The sequence below is a fragment of the Clinocottus analis genome, unplaced genomic scaffold, assembly GCF_023055335.1.
Source record: "Clinocottus analis isolate CAN_PGR_092001 unplaced genomic scaffold, fCliAna1.0.p SCAF_11, whole genome shotgun sequence".
Classification (NCBI taxonomy): Eukaryota; Metazoa; Chordata; class Actinopteri; order Perciformes; family Cottidae; genus Clinocottus; species Clinocottus analis.
Window position 1 is genome coordinate 3,943,743 of NW_027175832.1, and position 23,688 is coordinate 3,967,430.

The 23,688-nt window shown below is 41.6% G+C and overlaps 3 protein-coding genes across 3 annotated transcripts; 2 read left to right on the forward strand and 1 right to left on the reverse strand.

The window, feature by feature from the left end:
• The first annotated feature begins 5,076 nt into the window (after positions 1–5,076).
• LOC137782033 (transcription factor HES-1-B-like) lies at positions 5,077–6,611 on the forward strand. Its single transcript, XM_068571105.1, has 4 exons — positions 5,077–5,296; positions 5,396–5,491; positions 5,586–5,673; positions 5,957–6,611. The coding sequence occupies exons 1-4, from the start codon at positions 5,189–5,191 to the stop codon at positions 6,424–6,426; spliced, it is 762 nt and encodes a 253-aa protein (XP_068427206.1). The 5' UTR covers positions 5,077–5,188; the 3' UTR covers positions 6,427–6,611.
• A 6,956-nt stretch (positions 6,612–13,567) lies between these two features.
• On the reverse strand, positions 13,568–15,133 carry zgc:153913 (carboxypeptidase N subunit 2). Its single transcript, XM_068571261.1, has one exon. It carries the CDS (start codon positions 15,131–15,133, stop codon positions 13,568–13,570), a length of 1,566 nt encoding a protein of 521 aa, XP_068427362.1.
• A 910-nt stretch (positions 15,134–16,043) lies between these two features.
• cldn1 (claudin 1) lies at positions 16,044–18,421 on the forward strand. The gene is made up of 4 exons (XM_068571232.1): positions 16,044–16,315; positions 17,090–17,254; positions 17,508–17,592; positions 18,259–18,421. Exons 1-4 carry the CDS (start codon positions 16,093–16,095, stop codon positions 18,419–18,421), a joined length of 636 nt encoding a protein of 211 aa, XP_068427333.1. The 5' UTR covers positions 16,044–16,092.
• Positions 18,422–23,688: the final 5,267 nt, after the last annotated feature.

The following is a 23,688-nucleotide window of genomic DNA, read 5'->3' on the forward strand; positions in this document are numbered from 1 at the left end:
AATGCTCATAATATCCATGGCCGTACAGGAATGTGTTTGAACCTCGATGGCACAAAGAAATCACATTCCCATGGTCCGCAGAGGAAAAATACACAGTTAACCAACCTCCTCCCCCCCCAACACCTTCTCAAGACGATAGCATCCCTGAACATTAACATGTAAATACACTTAGATACTTTGACAATGCACTGAAATGCATATAATCTACATGCTAACTAGTCCTTTAAAGACTTCTCCACCGCTGAATGTGCTTTGGGAACACTTTCATGTCTGGGTTTTAAAAATTAAATGTGAGGCCTCTCCCTAGCATCTCAGAAAAGCGTTTTTTTTTTTTTCAATTTGATGAGGGATAAGGCGATGGCTGGTTTCCTTTTCAAAGGGGGGAGACCTAGAGTTCAATAAGACTTCAGTCTCATTGCCTTTGCCTCCGAGTTGAAGATCTAAACGCTGGCATCTTTCAGAGAAAGAAGCCACCGCGTTAGGTGACAGATGGCAGGTTGTTGTGCTGAAATACCAGTTGCTATGGTCCCCTTCTCCTCCGCAGCTTCCCCTCGCCGCGGCTCAGCATCCTCTCTGCTGGTGTACTGACTTGGAATAAGCTGACTTGAAACTACTCAGGTTGTTGTTGACAAACACCAGCCTAGATGAGTCTGCTAATCTCCCTGCTCCTTTATCCGCTCTTTATTGCCGTATAAACAGGGCTGAATACGCGGAAAAAAAAACTAAACCTCTGTTTTCAGCCTTTTCTTATATCTCACGCAGGGTTTAATCTAACGCCCTCTACCCCTTTTTTTTTTTTACATCTCTGCCTCCGCTAAACACAACCATATTTTTGATTCAGCACGTCGCCATGACCACCAGTTATTTCCCATCCTTCAGCCCCCCCCCCCTTCAGCTCCTCTCCTCTATTGATACTGCTACCTCCCCCCTTCCCCTTCTTTTTTTTTTTTTTGTCCAAATAAAACAAAGCTCGGAGTGAATGTGCTCTGAGGTAGGTAAATGTATTCAGTGACATCAGCCAGGACGAGTCTATTCTGCCGGATTCCTGTACCACTTGTTTCCAGCCTTGTCTGGGGGCCGGACACTCTGTTGGGCCCATTGTCCCACGTGTATTCCACACAGGCCCGCAATTAATGGAGGCCTTGTCTAAGGCTTCTGGAGCAGAAACTGCTGTTGAGGAGGGGGACAAAAGGCAGGCAGAGCCGGGGGCTGGGAGTTGCTATGGGAGGGAATTCAAAGGGAGAAGAAGGGGACGGAGAGCGAGCGGAGCGCTGGATGAGATGTTTAAGTGATCCCCTCTGTCTGTGCCCTCCCCTCCTGGCCCGAGATGTTTTCATACCGGCGGTTGAAAGGAAAACCTTCGCAGCATTTGATGATGAGGATGGTCATTTCGCTGCCCCGCATGGCGGCGGAGGAGAGAGCGTGCACAGCGGCCGCAGCTTTCAGACCAGGTGGACATTGACAGGAGGGTGGCGACTGTGTGGAGGCGGCAGAGAGGTTTATTAGATTTGATCTATAACCCGTTGGAAAGTGTGGAACCAATTTTGTCTCTAGACCTCTTTTCCCAGTGTTTGACTTGTCGAGCCTCAAATTGATTCCAATACTTGTGTTTATTGTATGTATTTGTTCAGCAAAGTATTGGGGAAAAAAATGTATGTCTGCAAAAAAAAGCACTTTTAACATCCAGCATGATATGAGCCAGATTCCCCAAAAATGCCTCCTCAAGCTGTCAATGAGACTTTTTGGAAAGATTACAGAAATCACAATAAAAACAAAGCCTTGGTCTGTTACGGAGGAGTTTCAATAAAAAAAACTGTGTTCTTCTGTTCAAAAATGGAAAAACATTACGTATTTTATGCCAAAAGATTGTCTGAATGGGGCATGCTGGGACTTAAAATTGGCGCGGGAGGATTTTTGCGCACAGTTTCCAAAAGGTTAAAAAAATCATTTGTAGCACTTCATAATATTTTTAATTCGACTTCTGCAATCTGTGAAATGTGTCTCCACGACATGAGAATTTATCCACATGAGAAAGCTAATTGTAACCACAATAAAACAACATTATACTAATGACATGTAGAAAACTGCTCAAGCTCTGTTTGTAGACAATTCAGTCCTGTTGTCTCGGGGATAATTAAAAAACAAACATAATTTATTGCTATTAAAAACAACAACATGCTATTAGTTGATGAGTTGAATAGATTAAGGACTTATCTATTGGAGAAGAAGCTACAAGTTTATCTTGTTTGGATCAAAGTCTAAGGAAGGACTCTGACTCGGTTATTAAGATTAAAACCCCAAAGTAGTCATATCTTTCTGCTCTTGTTTCCCTGAACTTGTGGTTATCAGTCACATGCTGACCTTGATAGCTTCCTCACCCTCTCTGGGCTCCCTGGAGCCGCCCACCCCAGGGTTCCCACACTGATACACATCAGGGCTCCTCTATAAACTTCATGTCCACATCGCCATTCGCACAATAAAGGGTTGTTTGTGGCAGAGCAGCAGGCTCACTGAAAACAGGACTGATAGGATGTAATTTATTGTTGTGCGGCCTCTCATGTGCTGTGAGCAGGACCTCGGGCTATTTCAAAGGAGCATCTTGTTAAAACATCCACCAGAAGATTCATGTTACGAGAGCAGTTGGCCGGACATAGAACAGCGTCCCTTTTCCCACTGCGTGTTGCTTCCTGTTTTCCTGCTAAACGCTTCACTTGGTACATTCAATAAGCTATTTTGTTTTGTGTCTTGTGAGTTTAACCTAAAAAACACAACAAGTCTGTCTTTATGTCCTATTATCAATGAGAGCAACAGTCCTCTTCTCCTGAATGAGTCATTTTAGCAAAGAAAACATCAACACTGATCCACTTATCTTTGGTTTTATAACAGATGAACCCCATTTCGACAGAGTTTGACTTGATTTGATATGGACTCGGGTAAAGAAGCCAGTGATGCTTGAAGTTGTCACTCCTACAGAGGATAAAGTGTGGATGCGAAACACTGACCTGGCTTTTGGGGTCATTTCACCTCTGAGGGTTTAGGTGCTTTAAGGAGACGTCTGATGATCGACCTGCAGAGACGGAGACGTCTGTCGATAAAGACATCTGTGAACATGCAGCACGAGTTCTGTTTTTACGTTAAATTCTCCCTCTACTGCAGCTAATAAGGATTTTGTGGTGGATTTTATTCTTCACAAATCTAAATATTCAGCTTCAAATCGGAACAAAACATTTTAAAATTAGCAAATATGAAGATAAAAGATTAAATTAAGGAAAATCCTTTTACCATAACCTTTTATTTCAGGGTATAACAACTGCATCCTCAGTATGTGTTTTGTTATACTTCACAATCTTGCAAATTAACACAAAGTAGCCTCTTTGTAATTGTTTTCCTTTTTAGCGCAACAAATTCAGTGTGATTGGAAACTTTTTTTCCAAATTTGAATTTTTATGAAAAAAAACATAAAAGCATTTTCTATACATACATTTATTAGCCATTAAAATGGGTTTATTAATGAATAGTAAATGATAAGTAATAAAATATGTTGTACACGTATACCCTTTTTTTCATAAAGTGTTGAAAAAAGAAAAACGTAAGTATAAAATCAGGGTTTTGCCACATTTATCTGTATACAAATAAATAAATAATAGTTTTATATTGGAATCTCAGAACATATAAATATAATTTAGGCACTAATTCTGAACTCTATCATTGTATATTTGTATCATAATCAATGATATGTCCTTGAAGTTTGAAGTAAAGCAGTGACATCATTGATATAAAAACAGCTTGAACTACTTTAATGAAAGTCAATGAGTTATTGAGTCATTTATGGACAAAAATAAAAACTTTACGAACGACAATTCATGTTTTGATTTTTTCAACAAAGACAGTCGACTAAAAATAATTTGGAAGTAAACACTTCTGATATAATATACCACTAACTTAATTATTGTGATTCGTCTCCAGGTGGTTTGAAGTATATATTCCCATGTTTCCTGCCCTCAACCTGCGATAGCAGACCGGAGGGGTCAGAGGTCACTGCAGCAACAGGACAGTTGAGTGTGCCAGATTTTCTACTTCACTGGACATCAGGCCTGGAGTGTGTCAGAGGATGAGGTCTTCACCTCGAAGTCTGAAGCACTCGGTGACCCCCGAAAAGTGTCTGTGTGTGTGAAAACAGACGTACACACAGATAAAGAAGCTGTACAATTAGAAGTGAATACGTTCTCTGGATGTGCTCTTGCAAAAGCTGCATTTCTTTGTGTTGCATGACTAAACTTCCAGGCCGTTGAACCGCATCATGTAATTGTTAATTAACCTCGGTATCTATTAAAATTGGTTTTACTCGTAAAAGCTTTTTACGAGTAAAGCTGTGTGGTGTCCTCTCATGAACTCTGAGTTAAAGTGACGGAAAATCTCCAAAGAACAGTTTCTGTCTTGAAAAACAAAATGTGCCAACCGACAAAGACTTTGTGGTGGTTTTGAGTAAAAACTTTAACTTTTTATAACCAATATGACGCTAAAACCAACAATTGATATCTTTATTTGACAAAATCAATTAATGCATTAACACATGTACTATTAGAATAGACTAAACCACCATATCGACTCACGTATTGAACATTAATTACAGTTTAATCTGCTGTTGCTGCTGCTGAGTATAGCGTTATATTTTAATTTGATATTGTGCAAGCAAGCATCTTTCTTCCAGCCGAGGCGTTATGAACTGATTCAATAAAGCCACTTTGCTTTCTCCATCAATAACATCAGGCAGTTCGCTCATTCAGGAGTAGAAGCACCACTCTCTCTCTGCAGAGCACTGTCTCTGCATCCTGACAGGCAGCCAATGGGAGCGCCGCGTCGCACGAGCCCGCCGCCTCCCCGGCCCCGTGTCCCGCGCGCCCATTGGACAGAATGATGAAAACTCTGGGAACTCGCACACGAGCCGCTCGCGTGCAGCCTCCTGGTCTCTATAAATAAACCCCCAGGCGCTGGAAAAACAAGGAGCGGACTGGGTGTCAGTTTGGCGACGAGACAGAAGTCACTCGTGACGTTTGTCATCGGTAAACTGCTCCGTGGTGGAAGCGGGACTCGCTGCGCGGGGCGGACTCACGTTATTATCGCTGCGCATCATTATTCCCGTTATTGATACAATTTGTTTAGGCGAGTTTGATTTGTGAGCCTGAAGATGCCGGCAGGTACTTTGGAGAGAGGTTCTCCCACCGCCGTGGCTGGCACACCGGCGAGAGGGGACTCCACACCCGAAAAGCCCCGCAGTCTGTCTGAGAACAGGAAGGTAAGCGACCCGAATAGCTTGCTTTGTTTCACATCTGCTTTTATATTTGATACATGTCACATGAACTGTTTTTTTCTTCTTCTTCTTTTCTGTTTTAAGTCCTCCAAACCGATCATGGAAAAGCGGAGACGCGCGCGCATCAATGAGAGTCTGGGCCAGCTGAAGACTCTCATCCTGGACGCGCTCAAGAAAGATGTGAGCATCTCGACACTGAATGTTTATTCCAAGATGAATTAAGGTAGATTGGGATTAGGATGCATGATTTAATCGTCACTTTCGTCCCGTTTAGAGCTCCAGACACTCCAAACTGGAGAAGGCGGATATCCTTGAGATGACCGTGAAGCACCTCAGGAACCTGCAGCGACTTCAGATGACTGGTATGTGCCGTGTCTGGGTTGATGTTGATGCGCGCGCAGTAATTCTTGGATGTCTAACTTCAGATGGTAAACATGTCTCAAAGATGTATTTGCTCACACACAGTTAGTGTTTGTCCTCAAGACTTGATTTCACAAAGCCCTGAATGATTAGAATCTATTGATATGAGCCAATTAGCCAATTATTTAATACTCTTATTTTGAATCTCTTTAATTTGTCCAGTATAACACACAACTATCTACCTATTTGTGTATTAATATGTATATATTTGTATTTTGTCTGCAGCTGCTGTGAACACGGACCCATCCGTTCTGGGTAAATACAGAGCCGGGTTTAGCGAGTGTGTAGGAGAGGTCACCCGTTTCCTCTCTACATGTGAAGGGTTGAACGCAGAGGTGAGGACTCGTCTCCTCAGCCACCTGGCATCCAGTGTGACTCAAATCAACTCCGTGAACTTCTACACGCCTCACCCGGTGGCGCTGGGACTCGGACAGACAGGCGCACAGATCATGGCGGCGGCGGCGGCGGCGGCGGCCTCCGCTCCGCCTGTGCCTTCCAAAAGCGTCTCGTCGATGCACGCCTCCCCGGAAGCCATAAAGCTGTACGGCGGCTTCCAGGTGGTGCCGACACGGGACGGACAGTTTGCTTTCCTGGTTCCCAGCGCTGCTCTCGTGCCTCTCGGAGCGCAACACGGCCATCACGCGTCGCCTGTTGCGCCTCAGCTCACCTTAGACTCTGTGTGGAGGCCCTGGTAGGAATTCAGCTCAAAAAGGACTATCACACGCTAGAACATATTTTTGTACATTTTGTAAATGTTTTCAAAACCCACTTCAGAGGGATGTTTACACACATATTTGTGTTTTTATATGGACATCAGGAGATATTCCTGGTCTCGCATTTGCCCCATGCAGGTCAGGAAAATCCTTGCAAAGCACTGTATTTTTTTTCCGAGACGAATAAAAATATTTCTATGATGCAATTCTTGCTTCTATGGCGTCTTTGTCATCTCTCCTCTCTCGAAAACCCCAATCAGGTTGTCATGCCAATGCTCACTCATTTAGAGATGGGTGAGCCTGCAGTGCTACCCTTGAAAAAAATCTATTACACTTTGACTTAACTTCACCTGTAAACATCTTTTCCATTAACATTCCAACATCCCGTGGACGGCAGCCATATAATATATATATATATATATATATATATATATATATATATATATATATATATATATATATATATATATATATATATATCGTCCCCTTCCTGGGTGCGTGGTCCACGCCTGACCCTCCCCTTTGCAGTGACAGTGAAATCTGCTTTCTGGCTGAAAGTAAACACCTCTCTACTGAGGGAAGGAGACTGAGAGGAAACAAGAGGCGTGCAGGTCTGTCTGAGCTTCTGCCAGATTGAAAATCATGCTGAAATAGATTCGGGCATGATCATAAAGTTAAAGAAGCGGCTAAATGAAGATCAGACTAAGCACATTTATAAAGAATTAAGTGTGTGTTGTTACTCTTTGAAGTATCTTCCCTGCATTATCTGGCACCAGAAGAGATAACGAATATATATATATATATATATATATATATATATATATATATATATATATATATATATATATATATAGAAGGATTCACCCTTTTCATAAAGCTGACAAGACTTCTGATTTGATGCTCTAAGTGTGTGCTCATCAGCAGCAGACCTGCAGAGCCGGTCCAATCATTGTCCATTTAGCGGACAGTTGAAGGGCTGACAGTCCCAGCGTGTGTCCTGAGCGTGGTGCTCACACAGCGGGCCGCGAGCAGAGCGTGACCGGAGGTCACAGGTGCCCCTCATTCACACTCCAGAGACAACGCCGCTCCACCAGCATGTTGCCCTAAATCTCACAAACCCATCCACAGACCTGGCAGCCCATCACCAGAGGACAGGGGGGCCTCCCTTTGACAGCATCGCACGCTGGCACACACAGCCCATGCCCATTGGGTTGTTCCTGATTTAAAATTCAGGGGATTTAAGAGTCGTTACAGAAAGAAATGCAGGAGTAACCACTTTGTTTCTAAGTTGTTTTTTTTAAAGAAATGAGAAACAGGTGCACAATATTCTGCGTTCATGTGTAAATATTGTTAATATGTCGCGAGGAGCAAATATACGAAAAAACACTTTGATTTATGCATTTCAACAGAAGGAACCCACAGAAGTATGAATCAAATCATCAATCGGGCGCCCTTAACAGTTGTTAAAACTCCTCACTTTGTGCAAATGATACAGTCAATTAAGTTTACATCTTTGTTTTGGCACAGCGGAGAGAAGACTGGCAGTAAGGAGGACTAAAAGACAAAAATAAGAGCTCCCCCTTCTATCAGAGTATCCTTTGAGAAGACCCTGGACACAAAAACAAAGACGGGCCCCTCAGTGGCTCAATGGCTCCTCTCTTTGTGAGCCTCTCCATCTTCATAAAGGGCCTTCCCCTTGTTTATCCAGGAAGAGGTTTAATGGCTGTAAGGGGGATGGGGGGGGGGGGGGTGCGGACCATGCTGTCACTTTCACCGGTCTAAAGAAGGCTTATTGTTGCCCACTCTCAAAGGTCCTGGTCTTAAAGGCTTTTTGAGAACTTCTCGGGCCAGACTGTTCAGATAAGAGGAGCAGTGAAGTTCTGGCAGGTCGCTATGCCATCCACACCTATATGACGGAGAACCTGGAGGGGTTTTGATGGAGGAGCTTCAATAGACAGCCACTCGTTTATCAGCGTTGGGCCCCTCCTTCCATCTTTTGTCTAATTCCTTAGTTATCCCCTCTCGCTGCACCTCTCGCATCAAAAACCCCAGTTCGATGCAGTATTTTCTCAAACGCTGCAGCGCAGCGGATAGCTAATGTGAAGCAGGATTCATGATTGATGGCCTTCCCCTCACAAACAAAGTGACAACGGTGACAGGCTCCCTGCTTGTGGAGACGGTTTCCCCCCCTGACGCTCACCGGAAACCCCTCACTGCCTCCGCCCCTGTGGGTGGAATTGGGGCGTATTGTTCTTAGGGTTGTTATGGTGTTTGATGGGGTCGAAGTAGTCAGCGGTGGTTCACATCAATGCTAATGAATAGATTATGCAGTCGATATCAATGGTGAATGAACAACGCTCTTTGTCCCTTCACTCCGATTCATCCCCTTTTGATTTAGCTGCTTGTTTTTGAAAATCTCAACAACATACTGATACTGCAACACACTGGGAATTCAGTATCAGCGTGACACAATAAACATTCATCACCTCGGACCCACACAGCGAGAATGGTGTGACTATTAAAACCAAGTCACTTTGGTTCTGCATCACATGGCACGACATCTTCAAAGGAGATGATGTGTTAAATGTCGGGGTGAGGGAGCGGAGCTCTTGTTTTCTTTGCCAGTGAAGAAGACTATGAAGATACATTTTCACTGCGTGGGTCCCCTTCGAAGTGAGACATCCTATAACACAAATGCTCCAATTTCCACCTTAACTTTTGGGCCTGGCAAGACTGATGAACCACGTGTGAGGCAACCTGAGTTCATCAGAAAAAAAGGGAAACCAAAAAGATAATTGCCGTTTATTACAACTTGGGATTTACTTTTGCAATGAGTTCTTTAGTCTTATAAGTCATAATTACATTGTACTTAAGTTCATTGGCCATATTCCTATAATTAAATCCAGTGGGGAAAGAAACACAAGCAGTTACATGATCGCAGGTTTTAAACAAACCTTCCAAGACGGCCAAACTTATTTGGAAGGAAAAAACAAAGAGAAATGATGAAATGCTGAATCAAACTGTCAATTGTAGATATTCATCCAATTTTCAGACCAATTAACTGGTTTTTCAAATGAATTTGACTTTTTGGAGCCACAGACATGACCATCGTTGAAGCCCCAATACGTTCAGTGTGAATCCAACCTTTCACTCTTCCTGTGTTTTCTGTCTCTGGAAAAACAAACGCATCCACCACTTCCCTCTGGAGAACAGCTGCAGCACGTGGGCCAGAATGAATTGATTCAGATCGTGGGTTTCGTGAAGCACTGGAGAAGCTGTCTCTCGAAACTTGGACCCGGGACAAGACAAGCTTTGGACCTGAAGGTACTGTATTCATGTGTGAAATGAATGACTCTCACTAAACCATAATATGTGAAGAGCACTCAAGCAACATTTGACTATGAAACAATGGCCTTTTCAGAGGTTACTTCTTGGAGTGTGGGAGATCTTTTTTTTCAATTGTTTTGCAGCAACAAAATGCTCTAGGTTTGGCTCTGGCCCTTCAATTCAGACTACATGCATGCATGCATAATACGACAAGTATAGGCGTCTAAGAGCAGGGTCCATAGGGCCATAGTTTCTGATTCCTCCTGCATAATTGTAATGTGATGATAAGGAGCTTATAGTCTCGAGACAAAAGCCAGCATATCATGCAAAAGATTACCATTCTGGTAACATCTCTGATTCCACTTAACACCCACATCAGGTCAGCTGTTCTTAATTTGGTCAGCAAAACCAATTTAGCCTCCACCCGGGAGCCCGGGTGCACTCAGGGGTAAATATTGACCCTTGTTTGTAAGCAAGGCTTCTACATTCTGAGTGTGCAAAATGGCCTATTTGTGTCCTTGAGATGTTTAGGTCATTGTGTCATGGAGGATGTGTATCACCATCTCATAGGCTGAGAGCGAGAGGGAATCTAATAGACACCTGCCCTCATAATACCAACTGGTGGTTATCATTTCACGGATGACTGAGCTTATTCACAATAAGCTGAAACGCCTTTGAAACAATGAGCGTCATCATCAAAGTCGAGATAAATGTTCCCTTAATGTCTATGATGATGCCCTCGAGACACACGCGCCGGGTTTTAATACAGTATGATATTACTAATGATAATATTGATGATATACCTGATCTGAAATTAGTTTTCATTTTCAGATAAAAAAAAACAACTCCTCCTCTTGAATTCTTGGCCCAGGCATTGAGTCGGAGATGACCTCTACTCTTTGTCCCGAGGACTCTGGCCAACCCTCGCCACCGCCCTCCTCACAGGCCGGTCTAAACTCTGTGGGAAACCCCCCAGTGCTTTGTGTTTTTTTTGGACATTGTGCGTCTCACCAGATAATGTCTCCACCCCTCTGTGTCTTTCCTCTCCCATCTAAAGAGGTGCTGGTGTCCGGCGCTAACTGCCCACTAAGCGGGGCAGAGAGATGAGATCTAACCGTGGGGGTCAGTGCTGCTGGGGGTTTGCATGGGCAATGAGAGTAATTGGCAGTGATGGATGCTGACAGCTGTTCTGGTTTTGAAGATATCTCTATTGACCTCTAAATCCATTCTGTACCAAACAGTAGTTTAAGCTTTACAACTTTCTCATTGCTCGAACCTGCAGAACACGAGTTAAAATGGTTCTGACAAGGCCACATACAAAAAAAGAGCAATATATATTAACCACAGTTTTGCCAAAATGTGTATAAAATATGTAAGCTGTGCAGCCAAAAACATGGCACTTGATTTTTTTAATATATATTTAATGTGATGCAATTTAAGATACAGAATATCCTGAATGCAATATTACCGTAAATTCCAGAAAAGGATTTTCTTGAAGCTTAAACCTTCATTAGATTATTTTGGCCCCTGAGGGTCAACACAACAAGGTAGAAACACATCATTGACATATAAAGTGTTGTGTAATCACCTTGTAAAGTTGATATGGCTATTGTGTTAACCACGCTATTGTGTTCACCACGCTTACCACTGAGAAACACATTCGTGTGGAATCAATGTGGTTGACCTGATAAATGTCAGTAAAGAAGTCACTTTCAAAAATTGACGAGAGCAATGATGAAAGGAACCGAAATAGTGAAGCTGTGGACCGTAAAAAAAACAAACGAAGAGTAAGCCAAGTCAAAATGGTAAGTAGAGCTGCGGTAAACTGTCGAGCGAGCTCATTCTTTGTGTTAATACCATCAATATTTTGTGGAGGAGAGTGTGGTTCGTTCAGCCTGTGGCGCCATTACTCTTCTTTAAGCGGCTCTATGTTATCAATACAAACACTCTCACTGAATAAAGATAAGCGTTTAAAGACTTCCACGTGTCTTGTTGCTCATTAGCTAACAGCCCAACGCTTTACATGTTAAATATCTTGTATGCACCAGAGTTTTGCTCAAGTGTGGATTACCTCCAATTTCATGCCATCACTCCAAACTTTGGGAGGAAGACAGTCGCCTCTTTTTGTCATGTGAATTGTGATGTCATTCAACTCGGACGGAGGACCCAATCGACCCCATGGCCTTTGACCCTTATTAACCCCGGGTTAGAGGGCCGTCTTCAAGGTACAGCCATCTGTGAGCCTTGCTGTGTCGGGGCTTCCCTCCTCCCTCCCTCTTCATCCTCCCTCCCAGTGTTCAGGAGCAGTGGAGTGATCAGAGGGTCTCGATCAACTTCTGAAACCCTGAAATGACAATCCTGTAAAAAGAAAATAGAAATATATACGTGTGCCAGATCCCATTTTGAGTTACTTGTAAAATTGAATATACAATTTATACTACTTTATACTTCTTCTACATATGAATTGGACATTTTGCACTTTACCAGGTTTCTTTATAGATCAGGATTGTACATACAAAAGCAATGTTGAGCTCATTTGATGTAAAACTACCCAACAACGTTTTGTACAACAATCAAACTCAGCTTCGCAAATGCATTAAAATGCTGCATTGACATTATTGCATCAGTAATAATAATCCAATCACATATGACACAATAGTATTAATCACAACAAGGACAAGAGCTATTCTACTTCTACTTTCAAGTATTTTGCTGATGGTACCTTCACATTTTTACTCTAATTATATTTTGACTTGAATTTGAATATTTTTACATTGTGTTATATTCAACTGTAGTAAAAGGAGATATAACATGTTTTTTTAATTTTTTTTTTACAGGTACTTACTTGTAGTTAGGGTTTCTATTATCTATGTGCTAAAAACACACACATCATTCAGTACTGGCCCGGTCTTCAACTTTTGTGCCATTCAGCAAAATCATAGGAACGAGTGTTCCTATGATTTTGCTGAATGGCACAAAAGTTGAAGCACACTGACGCTTCCTGTCACCCCGTCTCCAAACACTTGGTCCCGCCTCGTTCTCGGCTCATCCATATGAAAGGCTATTAGTGCATTTGACAACTTTCAGGAAACAAGGACTATTTGAGTGTTCCTACTGGGCCGTTGATTTACATAAAAAAATAGAGTTTAGCGACACGACTCCTGGTGACTGTATCATTGCAACATCACGACCTTATGCGAGTACCGATTACTAGTTTAAATGCACAGTGTCTGAATGTGGGCTCAGCGCATTTGTTTGTGGATTGGGCGTTTAGATACAGTATTTATATAGCACATAGACCTGCTTTATAATGAAAGAAGGCATGTACATCTCGCTGAGATCTTTAGGTGAAGGATCGTTCCTGCTTTTTAAAAGTGTTGTACATTTTCAATTAAAACAAATTTGAAGAAGCAAATAATCCATTTTATTGACCTTTTAGCAGCTGTTCCAAAACAGTTATTCTGTACTTGTTGTGATGATGTTCAGTTTGACGATGCCAGCGTACATGAACATGAGCCAGAAGCAGCTACTGAGATTCAACATGTCAGCAGATACTCAAAGTTTCTTTCAGCAGTGATCTTAATAAGCAGCGGCTTGACCTTTGAACTGTACAAGAAGCGGGTTCATCCACCCTGCTTATCGTCTGGCGGCGCGCATATCAGGTGGTGAGTTAGATGTTTGTTCAGAGTATTGACTGTGACAGTCAGAACATAGAGTGTGACTCTTTTGTATGAAGAACTGCTGAATGCATGATAGTGTGTTTGCACAGAGAGCAAAGTCTGAATAAAAAGAAAAACTACTGCACAGGGATCTCGATTATTGTCTCATTACTGCATTGAGGCTCTTTTTTCAAAATATGTTCCACGACGCTGCCGTCGTCCTCCTGAATCTGGACCTTCACTGTCAGCGGAGAACATGCATCTGTTCTACATTTGATAATCACAGTGTCACCGGCAGCCTGAAGGCTGCAGCTCCGGAGCTCAGGCACGTCGTCTCTCGACACCGGACACACCAGCTGGTCCTTGTCGATGGAGACGACCGCCCGTCTTCTCAAATGGCCGGGCCTCGCGCAGACCACCCTGTCGAGCATCTCTACGTCTCTGCTGTTCGCCAGCACCCAGTTGTGCAGATACGACATGCGGCAGTCACATTTCCAGGGGTTCCCGTGCAGCCTCACTGTGTGCTGGATGACAAAAGGGTCTAAAAAACCCGGCGGGAGAGTTTCAAGCCGGTTGTCAGACAGGTAAAGCTGCTGCAGGAGGAGCTGGTCCTCGAACAGTTTGCTGCCAACGTTGCTCAGGTTGTTCTTGTTCAGATGAATTGATTTGATGCTGAAGAGATCATGAAATATCATTTCAGGCAGCAGGGTGAGCTGGTTTTCAGACAGATCCAGATTCTCCAGGGCTGTAACATTTCTAAAAATGTCCTCGGGAAGGCCGGAGAGCTGGTTAGAGGACAAGATGAGGTTGGTAAGAGACGTCAAGCTGCTTAGAGAGGACAGCTCAGTCAATCTGTTCCCCTTTAGATTCAGCTCCCTCAATTGCGTCGTCTCGAATCCAAACATTTTATCGCTGAAAGTTGTGAGGAGGTTCCCGCGGAGGTTCAGCACCTCCAGTTTGGTTAACACACAGAAGATATCGTCGGCGAGTTCAGATATTTGATTGCTCTCAACGTGCAGCTCTGTCAGCTGAGAAATATTGTGGAACATGTCGGATGTCAGATTGCTGACGAGGTTGCTGTTAAGTCTCAGGATCTCCAATCTCGCCAGTCCAGAAAAAGTTTCCCTTGTCACGTTTTCAAGCTTATTTTGGGACAAATCCAGGACACGCAGATTCTCAAGGTTCCGGAAAAGGAGTGTAGGCAGATGTGATATGACGTTGCCCTTCATCTGCAGAGTTTCGAGCTGTTTAAGAGAGTCAAACATGCCAGGAAGCACCGTGTTGAACCTGTTGAAGTTAAGCAGCAGTTTAGTCAAGTTTCCTTGCTTTGAGAAAGTCCCCAAATATAAGTGCTCCAGCAAGGGGTTCCCACTGATTTCCAGCTCCTGCAGCTCAGTCAGATGCTCAAAAGCCTGAGCGTGGACACTTCGTAGCGCGTTACTGAGGAAGACGAGCTTGGTGAGTTGGGGGCTCTCCTCTAAAGTCGGGGAGAACAGGTACGATACGGCCGAATTGACCACGATGAAGTCCTTGACCTGCCTGGACATGTTCCTGGGTAAAGATATCATCCGTTCATCAGAACACAGTATTTGGACTGAGGTGAAACATTGGCAACGGAATGGACACGAGGTTTGTGACTGTGTGTCGCCTCCGTGACCGAGAAGCAGCACCAGGAGCAGAATCAGGCCCGACTCTTTGTCCATTTTTCACTGTCAAAACACCAGGAAAGTTTCTGTCAATTAACAGGAAACCAAAGTGGGTGTTGCTTCGATATGAGAGCAGAATGAAAGTACAACAGCTGTTTGTTCCGGGAAGAGAATAATGTTTTCTATTGAGAATAATTTAATCCAACATACCTGCGTGTAACAGCGGTCCGCGTCAATCCCACCGGCCAGCTGACACAAAGTGCAAACGACTGGTTTGCATGAGGCAAGACACCGAAACCTTTGGCCAGCGGCTGCTCCTGCCAGGGTTTCATTTGCTCACAGAAAAAGGGGACAATCTTTTTGTCCAATAAATAAACTCACAGAGCCGACAATAGTAAACATGTATTTGAATATACAACATGGAAAAAACACTGCGAGTGAGTCTTCTGTCTTTTTTTTTTAATAGCACTATTAGTTTCAGCAAAGGTCTGTCAGAGATGTGTCACTATGTACAAAAACAAGGCAAATAGAAACGAGAGGGTCACTTCTATTTGTGTTACAGTTTCTTTAAAACAGCAGCGCAGACTCACACACAGTGGTAACACATTACCAGAGAGGCATCAGTTGAAGAGCTTGAGCATTAAACATGTTTTAAATGGCGTTTGAAAGCACAACCTCAGCTGCAGAGTAAATACAACACGTGACTTGTGTTGTTTTAGTGCATGTGAGGTTTCAGTCGTTGCAGGAGACCGTCACCTCCACCAGGTGTCATCGTGCTCTTCCTGACTTTGAAGTCGGCGTTGAGGACATTCTTGGATCCTCCTACTTCTCTGTGATGTTCCCCATGAGGATGCACACACACACACACACACACACACACACATTCAACACTGTTTAGGATCAGATCCAACAGCCCAAGCCTCTGGGAACTACATCCAAATTAACATTTAGGAACTTTTAAATATTTTTTTCTCCACTTTCATCACTTACCTGTTTGACTTTTCTGAAATCGAGCGATGGCCAACGCAGGTATTCAGCTTCTCGGGTTCACGTTGGCCTTCCTGGGCCTCATTGGCACGATAGCATCCACAGCCATGGTGGAATGGAAAGCTTCGTCGTATGCGGGGGACAACATCATCACGGCTCAGGCGATGTACGAAGGGCTGTGGAAGAGCTGTGTATCGCAGAGCACTGGTCAGGTTCAGTGTAAAGTGTACGATTCACTTCTACAACTACCAGGTAATGTTGTTTTACACAACATGTTTTCATGATACTGTACTACTGACGATACTGTCAGGCACAGCACAGCGAGCGCATAGCAATGACAGTACATTGTGTCCTAAATCATTTCTCTTTATCATCATTTCTTCTTCCACAAACATATGGGTGTGGGAAGAAAATGAGAGATGGGTTAATGCAAGCGAATGTTTCAATTGTGAAATTCAAATCATGAATTTAGGAAAGGTCTCAATTGGAAAGGTAAGATTTGTGGCCTTGTATGCTGGAGAAGAGGAATGTGTGAATCCCTCTGGTCATTCAAAGCTTCCTAAAACCAACTTGCATGCTGAGACTTGTCCCTCAAATACCAGCAGCTGGATGATAAACACAAAAAGTATTCTTTTCAATCAATTTAAGAGGGATAGAAGTTATGGATTGTGTTGGAATTGAATTGGAAAGTAAGCTTTTGTAATTGTATTTCTAACTTCTATACGATGAAAGGTAGATATGTGCTTCACCAGATAGGAATGCTTGGAGTACACCTCAGCTGGTTGTGACTCACTTCGTCTGCATTCCCGCCTGTTTTGGGCCTGTAAACAACAAGAACAATGAGATTTACTGAAGAGATTTCTTCGACTTTGGTTTTGTTAAAGCTTTTATGTAATCACAGTTTGCAATGACTATGTATTTGAAGTAAGAATGTGATAAAAATGAACGAAAAAAATAATTAGAAAGCTGGGAAATTGCATGAAACCTGCTCAAATCTCTGATTCTGTGTTGTGTCTTTGCTTCCAGGGATGGTGTTGGGCACACGCGGGCTGATGCTGTGCTCCATCATACTGAGCTTGATCGCTATGTTGGTGGACATGGTGGGCATGAGGTGCACCACCTGTTTGGCGGATCAACCGGAGCAGAAGGACAAAGTGGCTCTCGCTGGAGGGGTCATCTTCATCATCGCTGGTCAGAGTCCATTCCCTTCAGACATGCACACACAAGCAAAGACACACACTGCTTGAGCATCATCTCGCTTGGAGGGATTTTTTTTTTGTTGCCTTAAAGATGTTGCACCACACTGTGTGTTTTGCTTTGACCGCTGTATCGCAACACGCCTTGTAGAGGATTTTGGTGTGAATTTATGGGTTCATAGAAATGTTGACACGCGACAGATGACAGTCTTGCAATGTTTAAACGACAACATGTGGATGGTTTTCAGGTCTGCTCGCTCTGGTGGGAACGTCTTGGTACGGAAACAGAATAGCCAAGGACTTCTACAACCCATTCACTCCGACTAATTCCAGGTGAGGACGTCTTTCTCTGCAGCTTCAGTCAGGAGTTTACAGTAATTATTGAGCATCACGCTGTTTAATGACAAAGAGGACGGACACTTGCCAACTAAACTGTCTTTTATTATACTGTTGTTCTCCTGCCAGTCAGTTAATCCGTTCGTATTTGTAGTAGTTTGATGTTTTCTGTGTTGTAAAAGTTTTTACTTACAGTACCAATGCCATTCTTCCCTAAAAATGTTTCTACAGTAAAAGTTCAAAAGTAATATTAGTAAAATGTTCTTAAAGTAGAGTCCCTTCCTGGGCAGTAACTATTTTATGTAATTGTACAATTTAACTTTAGCACACAATTGTTTACACATAATCTTAATCTAAAAAACTAATTGGTGATTTTGTGTCACAGAAATGTAATGAGTAAAGAGTTAAAAAAGTGAAGTCCATGTAACACATCGGAAAACAGCTGAGCTGAAGTCGTTTTAAACTTTTTAAACCAACAGAAATCCCACGAAAAACCACAACCATTTTTAGACTTTTTAGAAAGAGCCAGACGAGCTGTTCCCTGTTTCTTTGTGCTAAGCTATAAGGATAAAGTCAGCTTGAACTTTACTTGTAAAGACTTTTAACGCTCGTCTTTTCCAAATTCAAGCATAAGCATCAGTGTGACGTTTGAATAATTCTCAGGTATGAGTTCGGCAGTGCCTTGTTCGTCGGATGGGGAGCGGCCTGCCTCAGCATCATCGGAGGGAGCTTCCTCTGCTGCAACTGCTCCAGCAAAGACTCGGGGAAAGCTCCTCGCCACCCGGCGTCCAGCTCCGCAGGCCAGCCGGGCCGAGACTACGTGTAGGACAATCTCTCCATCCAACCTCCGCACACGGAAGAAGAGCCTTTGCTGGGAAATGTCTTCCGCTATTGAGATTTTCGTTTCGGTCTCTTTATATTTTACAATATATTTTTGCGTATTATTTTTGGTGTATGTTTATATATGTTGGGAAATGCATTTTGATAATCCATATGGTTCACAGACAGCAAAAATAAGAACAAATTAAAATAATATTGGCACCCTATTAACTATGGAAATGTATGTTACAGATGACAACGACTTGAACCCGTTCAATATAAACTGCTTAGTGTCTTGTTTGGAAACTATTTGATCAATTTATGTAGAATAAAATCCTCATTGCTTTCGTAGTATCGTATGTTTTTATAGCATTTAGGTTTAGTTTGATGTGTAACACGTGGCTGGTGTTTAAATCCCATATAAACCCACAAGCCAACAATATTTATGCATCTCTCTGTAATTTTGAAGTTTCCAACCCTGCGTGTGTCACTCTTTTCCTGCTATATCTTTAAAACCGCTGTACAGATATTTAAAGGGAATTATTATTTTAATTAATGTGAGTGTTTGTGTGTGTGTGTGTGTGTGTGTGTGTGTGTGTGTGTGTGTGTGTGTGTGTGTGTGTGTGTGTGTACCCAAGGTTCTGCATCTTGTTTTTTGGTCGTTGCTCTTTTGTTACTTTTTGCAACCAGAAGTGACGAGAGAACGAAGCTCAGACGTCTGAACGCTGAGCGAGACGTTTGTAGTCAAACAAAGTGTTAAAATGAATTTAAAGTTGTAAAACCAAAACTCAGACAACTCCCGGACTACGCAGTGGTAGCAACACGTCAATCACAAGGGAACGACGCCCTAAAGCATACTTTAGTGTCTATTCTACATTTCCCTGGCTCACAGAAAGAATGCAAGTTTAAGGCACGTTTGCATTGACTTCAGACATCAGACCCGAGAGTACCGCCTGAGTCTGGCGTCACATGCTTTGCTTCAGTATAATATACTGTACTGTTATATTCCAACTGAGAAGGATGGCAATCACAAAAGGTCAAATGTGGCCACACCTCTCCTGAGCGTCAGGCAGGTCAAAACCTATACTCCAAAAGCTAAACGCTCATGCAGCAGCCGGTCCTGACAGCACTCTTTATTTTCATAATAGAACTGTGCGACTCAGAAGGCCTGAGATTGTGGGGTTGAATGGTTCAGGAGTGTAATGGATGTTGCTACCACGCATATAGTCATGAGTTTAGGGGCCTAATAGTCGACTCATTGGTCGTTTATGTCAAGGAAGAGTTCTGGAGTCAATTACACTAATCTAATGAGCACAACTCTGGTAGACACACAATGTAAAATGTTGCTTGTGCATGACTCTTTGTGGTGAAAATCAATTTTAAAGATCTGTCAATAAAATCAATAAAATCAACAAAATCAACAAAATTGCTTGAGTGGAAGAGCCTTCAAGTTTGTTCAAATTTGCGAAGGACGACCTCACCTTTTAGATTTCTCGTGAACATTATGAATTTCCCCACTTTCCAGTATTAATGTTAACTACATAACTATTGATTCTATGGATGTTTTTTATTGTTGTATGGTTTTAACTTCACTGTCAGCTTTAATTTGTCACAAACCTTTCGATATGCAGCCTGAATGGATGACATCTGGGAAGAAGAGCTGCAGAAAGGCTGCTGCAGAAATGTGTTGCCTCAGGGACGACAAAAATAATGCCGACAGAGAGAAAGGAGGCTGGGGAGCGGCTCCTGACAAGCATACCTCAAGCCACCAACTCCTGTCCCAACACGCCTTCACACAGTGAAGGCATCGGTTTATGAAAACCTGGTTCCAAATAATGTAAAACCATCTGTTTCATACGTGAACTTATCCTGTGTGATTATCTATATGGACGCATGATGTACACGTTCAACCCCTTCCCACCAGCACAAAGCACAACACAACTGTATAGTGTTTAATCTATTGTATGAACAAGCAGTTGTCTTCATTGTACCATACACTACACACTGTGCAGTGATGCTGCAGCAGTGAGCGCCACCATCTGGTGACTCTTGAGTCTGCTGCTCAAAAAGAATCAGCAATGGGAAGCGGTGTTACACACACACACACACATATATATATATATATATATATATATATATATATATATATATATATATATATATATATATATATATATATATATATATATATATATATATGTGTGTGGACACATATATATATATATATATATATATATATATATATATATATATATATATATATATATATATATATATATATATATATATATATATGTGTGTGGGTGTTACACACACACACATATATATATATATATATATATATATATATATATATATATATATATATATATATATATATATATATATATATATATATATATATATATGTGTGTGTGTGTGTGTAACACCGCTTCCCATTGCTGATTCTTTTTGAGCAGCAGACTCAAGAGTCACCAGATGGTGGCGCTCACTGCTGCTATATAAAACTATAAACTATAAAAAATTAAGATTTGATTCAAAACTCAACTTTAAACAATGTGTTGTCTATATAGATTGTATCCTTCTATTGTTTTCAGAAAACTACAAGATTAGAGAATAACGTATCTGCTGTCAACTTTTCTCAATGTCTTAAATAAGTCCACTGTGAAAATACTCTGTAGAAAGTGTGTGTAAAGTGACGTGTGGCCACTAGAGGGCGACACAGGACACGTTTTGGATCAATTTCCCAAAATCTGACATGAGAAGTATGAACATGAACCCTATGAAGCCATCAATCACATAGACAATGATTAATACTAATAAGATCATGAGGTTTATTTTGATAAGTTAATACAATGTTTATATTATTCAAACAATATAAATGTACCTCTTTTACCACCATTCTTTTTACCTGATACAAATCAATAAAGCAATTGTTTTTTGATGAGAAAGGAACTATATATATATATATATATATATATATATATATATATATATATATATATATATATATTTATGCTAACAATTCTAATCATACATTTACTATTACCCTACTTTTTTGATATTGTACTTTTTTTACATTTACATTTCTATATGACTCTGACTCTTGCTCTTGTTCACATTAATTAATATCTTTAAAAGTGGTATAAAATCAATAATCTTGCACTGTTGCAGGTCAAAGGGAGTCAGCTTGGATGTACATTTCGGGGTTTCTTGGCTATTGCTGAAGTGGAAGTGTGCAAACAATAAACCGCAAGTGTGGTCAGACTTGACCTTTGCTCTTCTTCACACTTCATCCTCACACAGCTTGAACAAGACTTGAATAAATTGCCCAAATCCCATTTCCCCAAAGTTCTGATGCACAGCTGCTACATGCAGACGCTACTGAAGCCAAGTCTGTGTCATAACTCACAGCACCAATCAAAACTAGTTTTTTATTTCAACAGACGATCCATCAAGTGTTACGAAACACTGCAGTAAAGGTCATTCAGTGGGACATTTTTATGATCTTTATAAAACAACTGGACGTTCAGACTGAGGAAGTGCATCGACGGAGCAGCACTTACAGTAACTCCAGGGCTTTTCCCCTCTTTAGCTCACTATTGGATCTGGATCTGGACCAAAACTCCAACTCAAACTGCTGTAATCAGCAGAGTGCAGCTGCCAAACATCACAGAAAAATCATTGAGCGAGGTACAACATCAAACAGAAAACTAAGCTGCCGCTGCGGCTAAAAAACTCTGTCTGTCTTCCAGTATCATCTGCGGTCTCTCGCCCATTAGAGAACCATCCTGAAAGCACAGAATGAGGACGTACTTGTCTTAAAATAGTGTGTCAGCTACTGTCAACACTAGGTACAGATCAGCTTTATCTCACACTGCTGAAATCCAAACCTGGATTATTTGAGCTGTTTAACTGACTAAAGTTACACTGACACTCCCTTAAGATAGAGAATTACTACTATATATAGAGCGTGTATAGAAATAGCTCTGCCTGTTACCGGAGAGTGAATATGAGTAAAGTGAAAGAATCACATAAGGATATAATAACTTCTGACCCTTGATATACAATATGTGAATGATATGTTGTCTTTTCTGCCTTTTAGGGTTTCAAATTACTGCATGAAAAGTCTTTATATTAACATGCTGTACATGTATTGTTCAGGCTCTAATAGAAACTCTGTAAATCTTAACGTAAGGGCCTTCCTGTACGTCCAGTTTTTGCTCGTATTTTATAGTTTTATAGTCGTATTATCAGGTGTTGAAGGTTACTCAGGTACATTTCTGAGCTTATTTAACATCTATTCACTTTATGATTCTATTCCACTTAATTGCAGGGATAAATATTCCACTTAACTGCATTTATTTGACATTATTTTATTATAATGTACAGATTATAATATATATTTTTACAAGTGAAGTGTACCAATAAGACCCTAAATGCAGTTTTTACTTGCAGTACTAAGCACATGCAATGTTTTTTTAGTGCGATTAAACTGTTTTTATTACTTTCACGCACAGCGAAAGACTTTAACCACAACAAATTTGACGTAATGCTTTTACTTCTTCCACCAGAATGATGATGAGTATGAAGTAAGAAACAACACACCTGCTGACTCACCTGTTATACTGATGTCTATGTTAATGATATTTGCTGTTAGATATGAATCTGACCTGAAACACCTCCAGTTCTCATGGAAATTCAAGAATAAATCTTTATTTTGTGTCTGTGGTTGCGTGTCGCTGTGTGTGTGTGTGTGTGTGTGTGTGTGTGTGTGTGTGTGTGTGTGTGTGTGTCAACTTTCAATGCTTTCATGTAACGTCTCCATCCTCTACACCACATAGAAAAGAGGGAGATGGATACATGTGTATGTGATGCATCCTTTGGATTAACTTTTGTGATTAAAATTAAGGTTTTTTTCTAGTAATAAGAGACATTTTCATTTGAATCCCATTTTGTGTTGAGAACACGATATTACAAGGACAATTATAAGACAGATAACAGACAATATGATGAACTACAGTACAACCTTAACGGAGAGCTTCACTTCTATCTCATCACCGTAGAAAAGCAACAGCGTGAACACAAAATGATCTCATCTGCAGTGAAATTCTCTCTCCATTGAAGCAAAACAACGTCCTTTAACTCAGCAACAACAAATTCAACCCTATCTAGTTGGGATTCCTTTATAAGAGAATGACATATATACACATCTTCACCTTCTCCACCAGCACTCGACCCTCGCTCGACTATCAACTGCAAGATCAAACATTT

Coding starts and splice junctions, on each gene's coding strand:
- cldn1 (XM_068571232.1), top strand. CDS start 16,093: ATGGCCAACGCAGGTATTCAGCTTCTCGGGTTCACGTTGGCCTTCCTG. Junction 17,255..17,507: donor GGTCATCTTCATCATCGCTG/GTCAGAGTCCAT, acceptor GATGGTTTTCAG/GTCTGCTCGCTCTGGTGGGA. Junction 17,593..18,258: donor TTCACTCCGACTAATTCCAG/GTGAGGACGTCT, acceptor AATAATTCTCAG/GTATGAGTTCGGCAGTGCCT.
- LOC137782033 (XM_068571105.1), top strand. CDS start 5,189: ATGCCGGCAGGTACTTTGGAGAGAGGTTCTCCCACCGCCGTGGCTGGC. Junction 5,297..5,395: donor GTCTGTCTGAGAACAGGAAG/GTAAGCGACCCG, acceptor TTCTGTTTTAAG/TCCTCCAAACCGATCATGGA. Junction 5,674..5,956: donor GCAGCGACTTCAGATGACTG/GTATGTGCCGTG, acceptor TTTTGTCTGCAG/CTGCTGTGAACACGGACCCA.
- zgc:153913 (XM_068571261.1), bottom strand. CDS start 15,133: ATGGACAAAGAGTCGGGCCTGATTCTGCTCCTGGTGCTGCTTCTCGGT.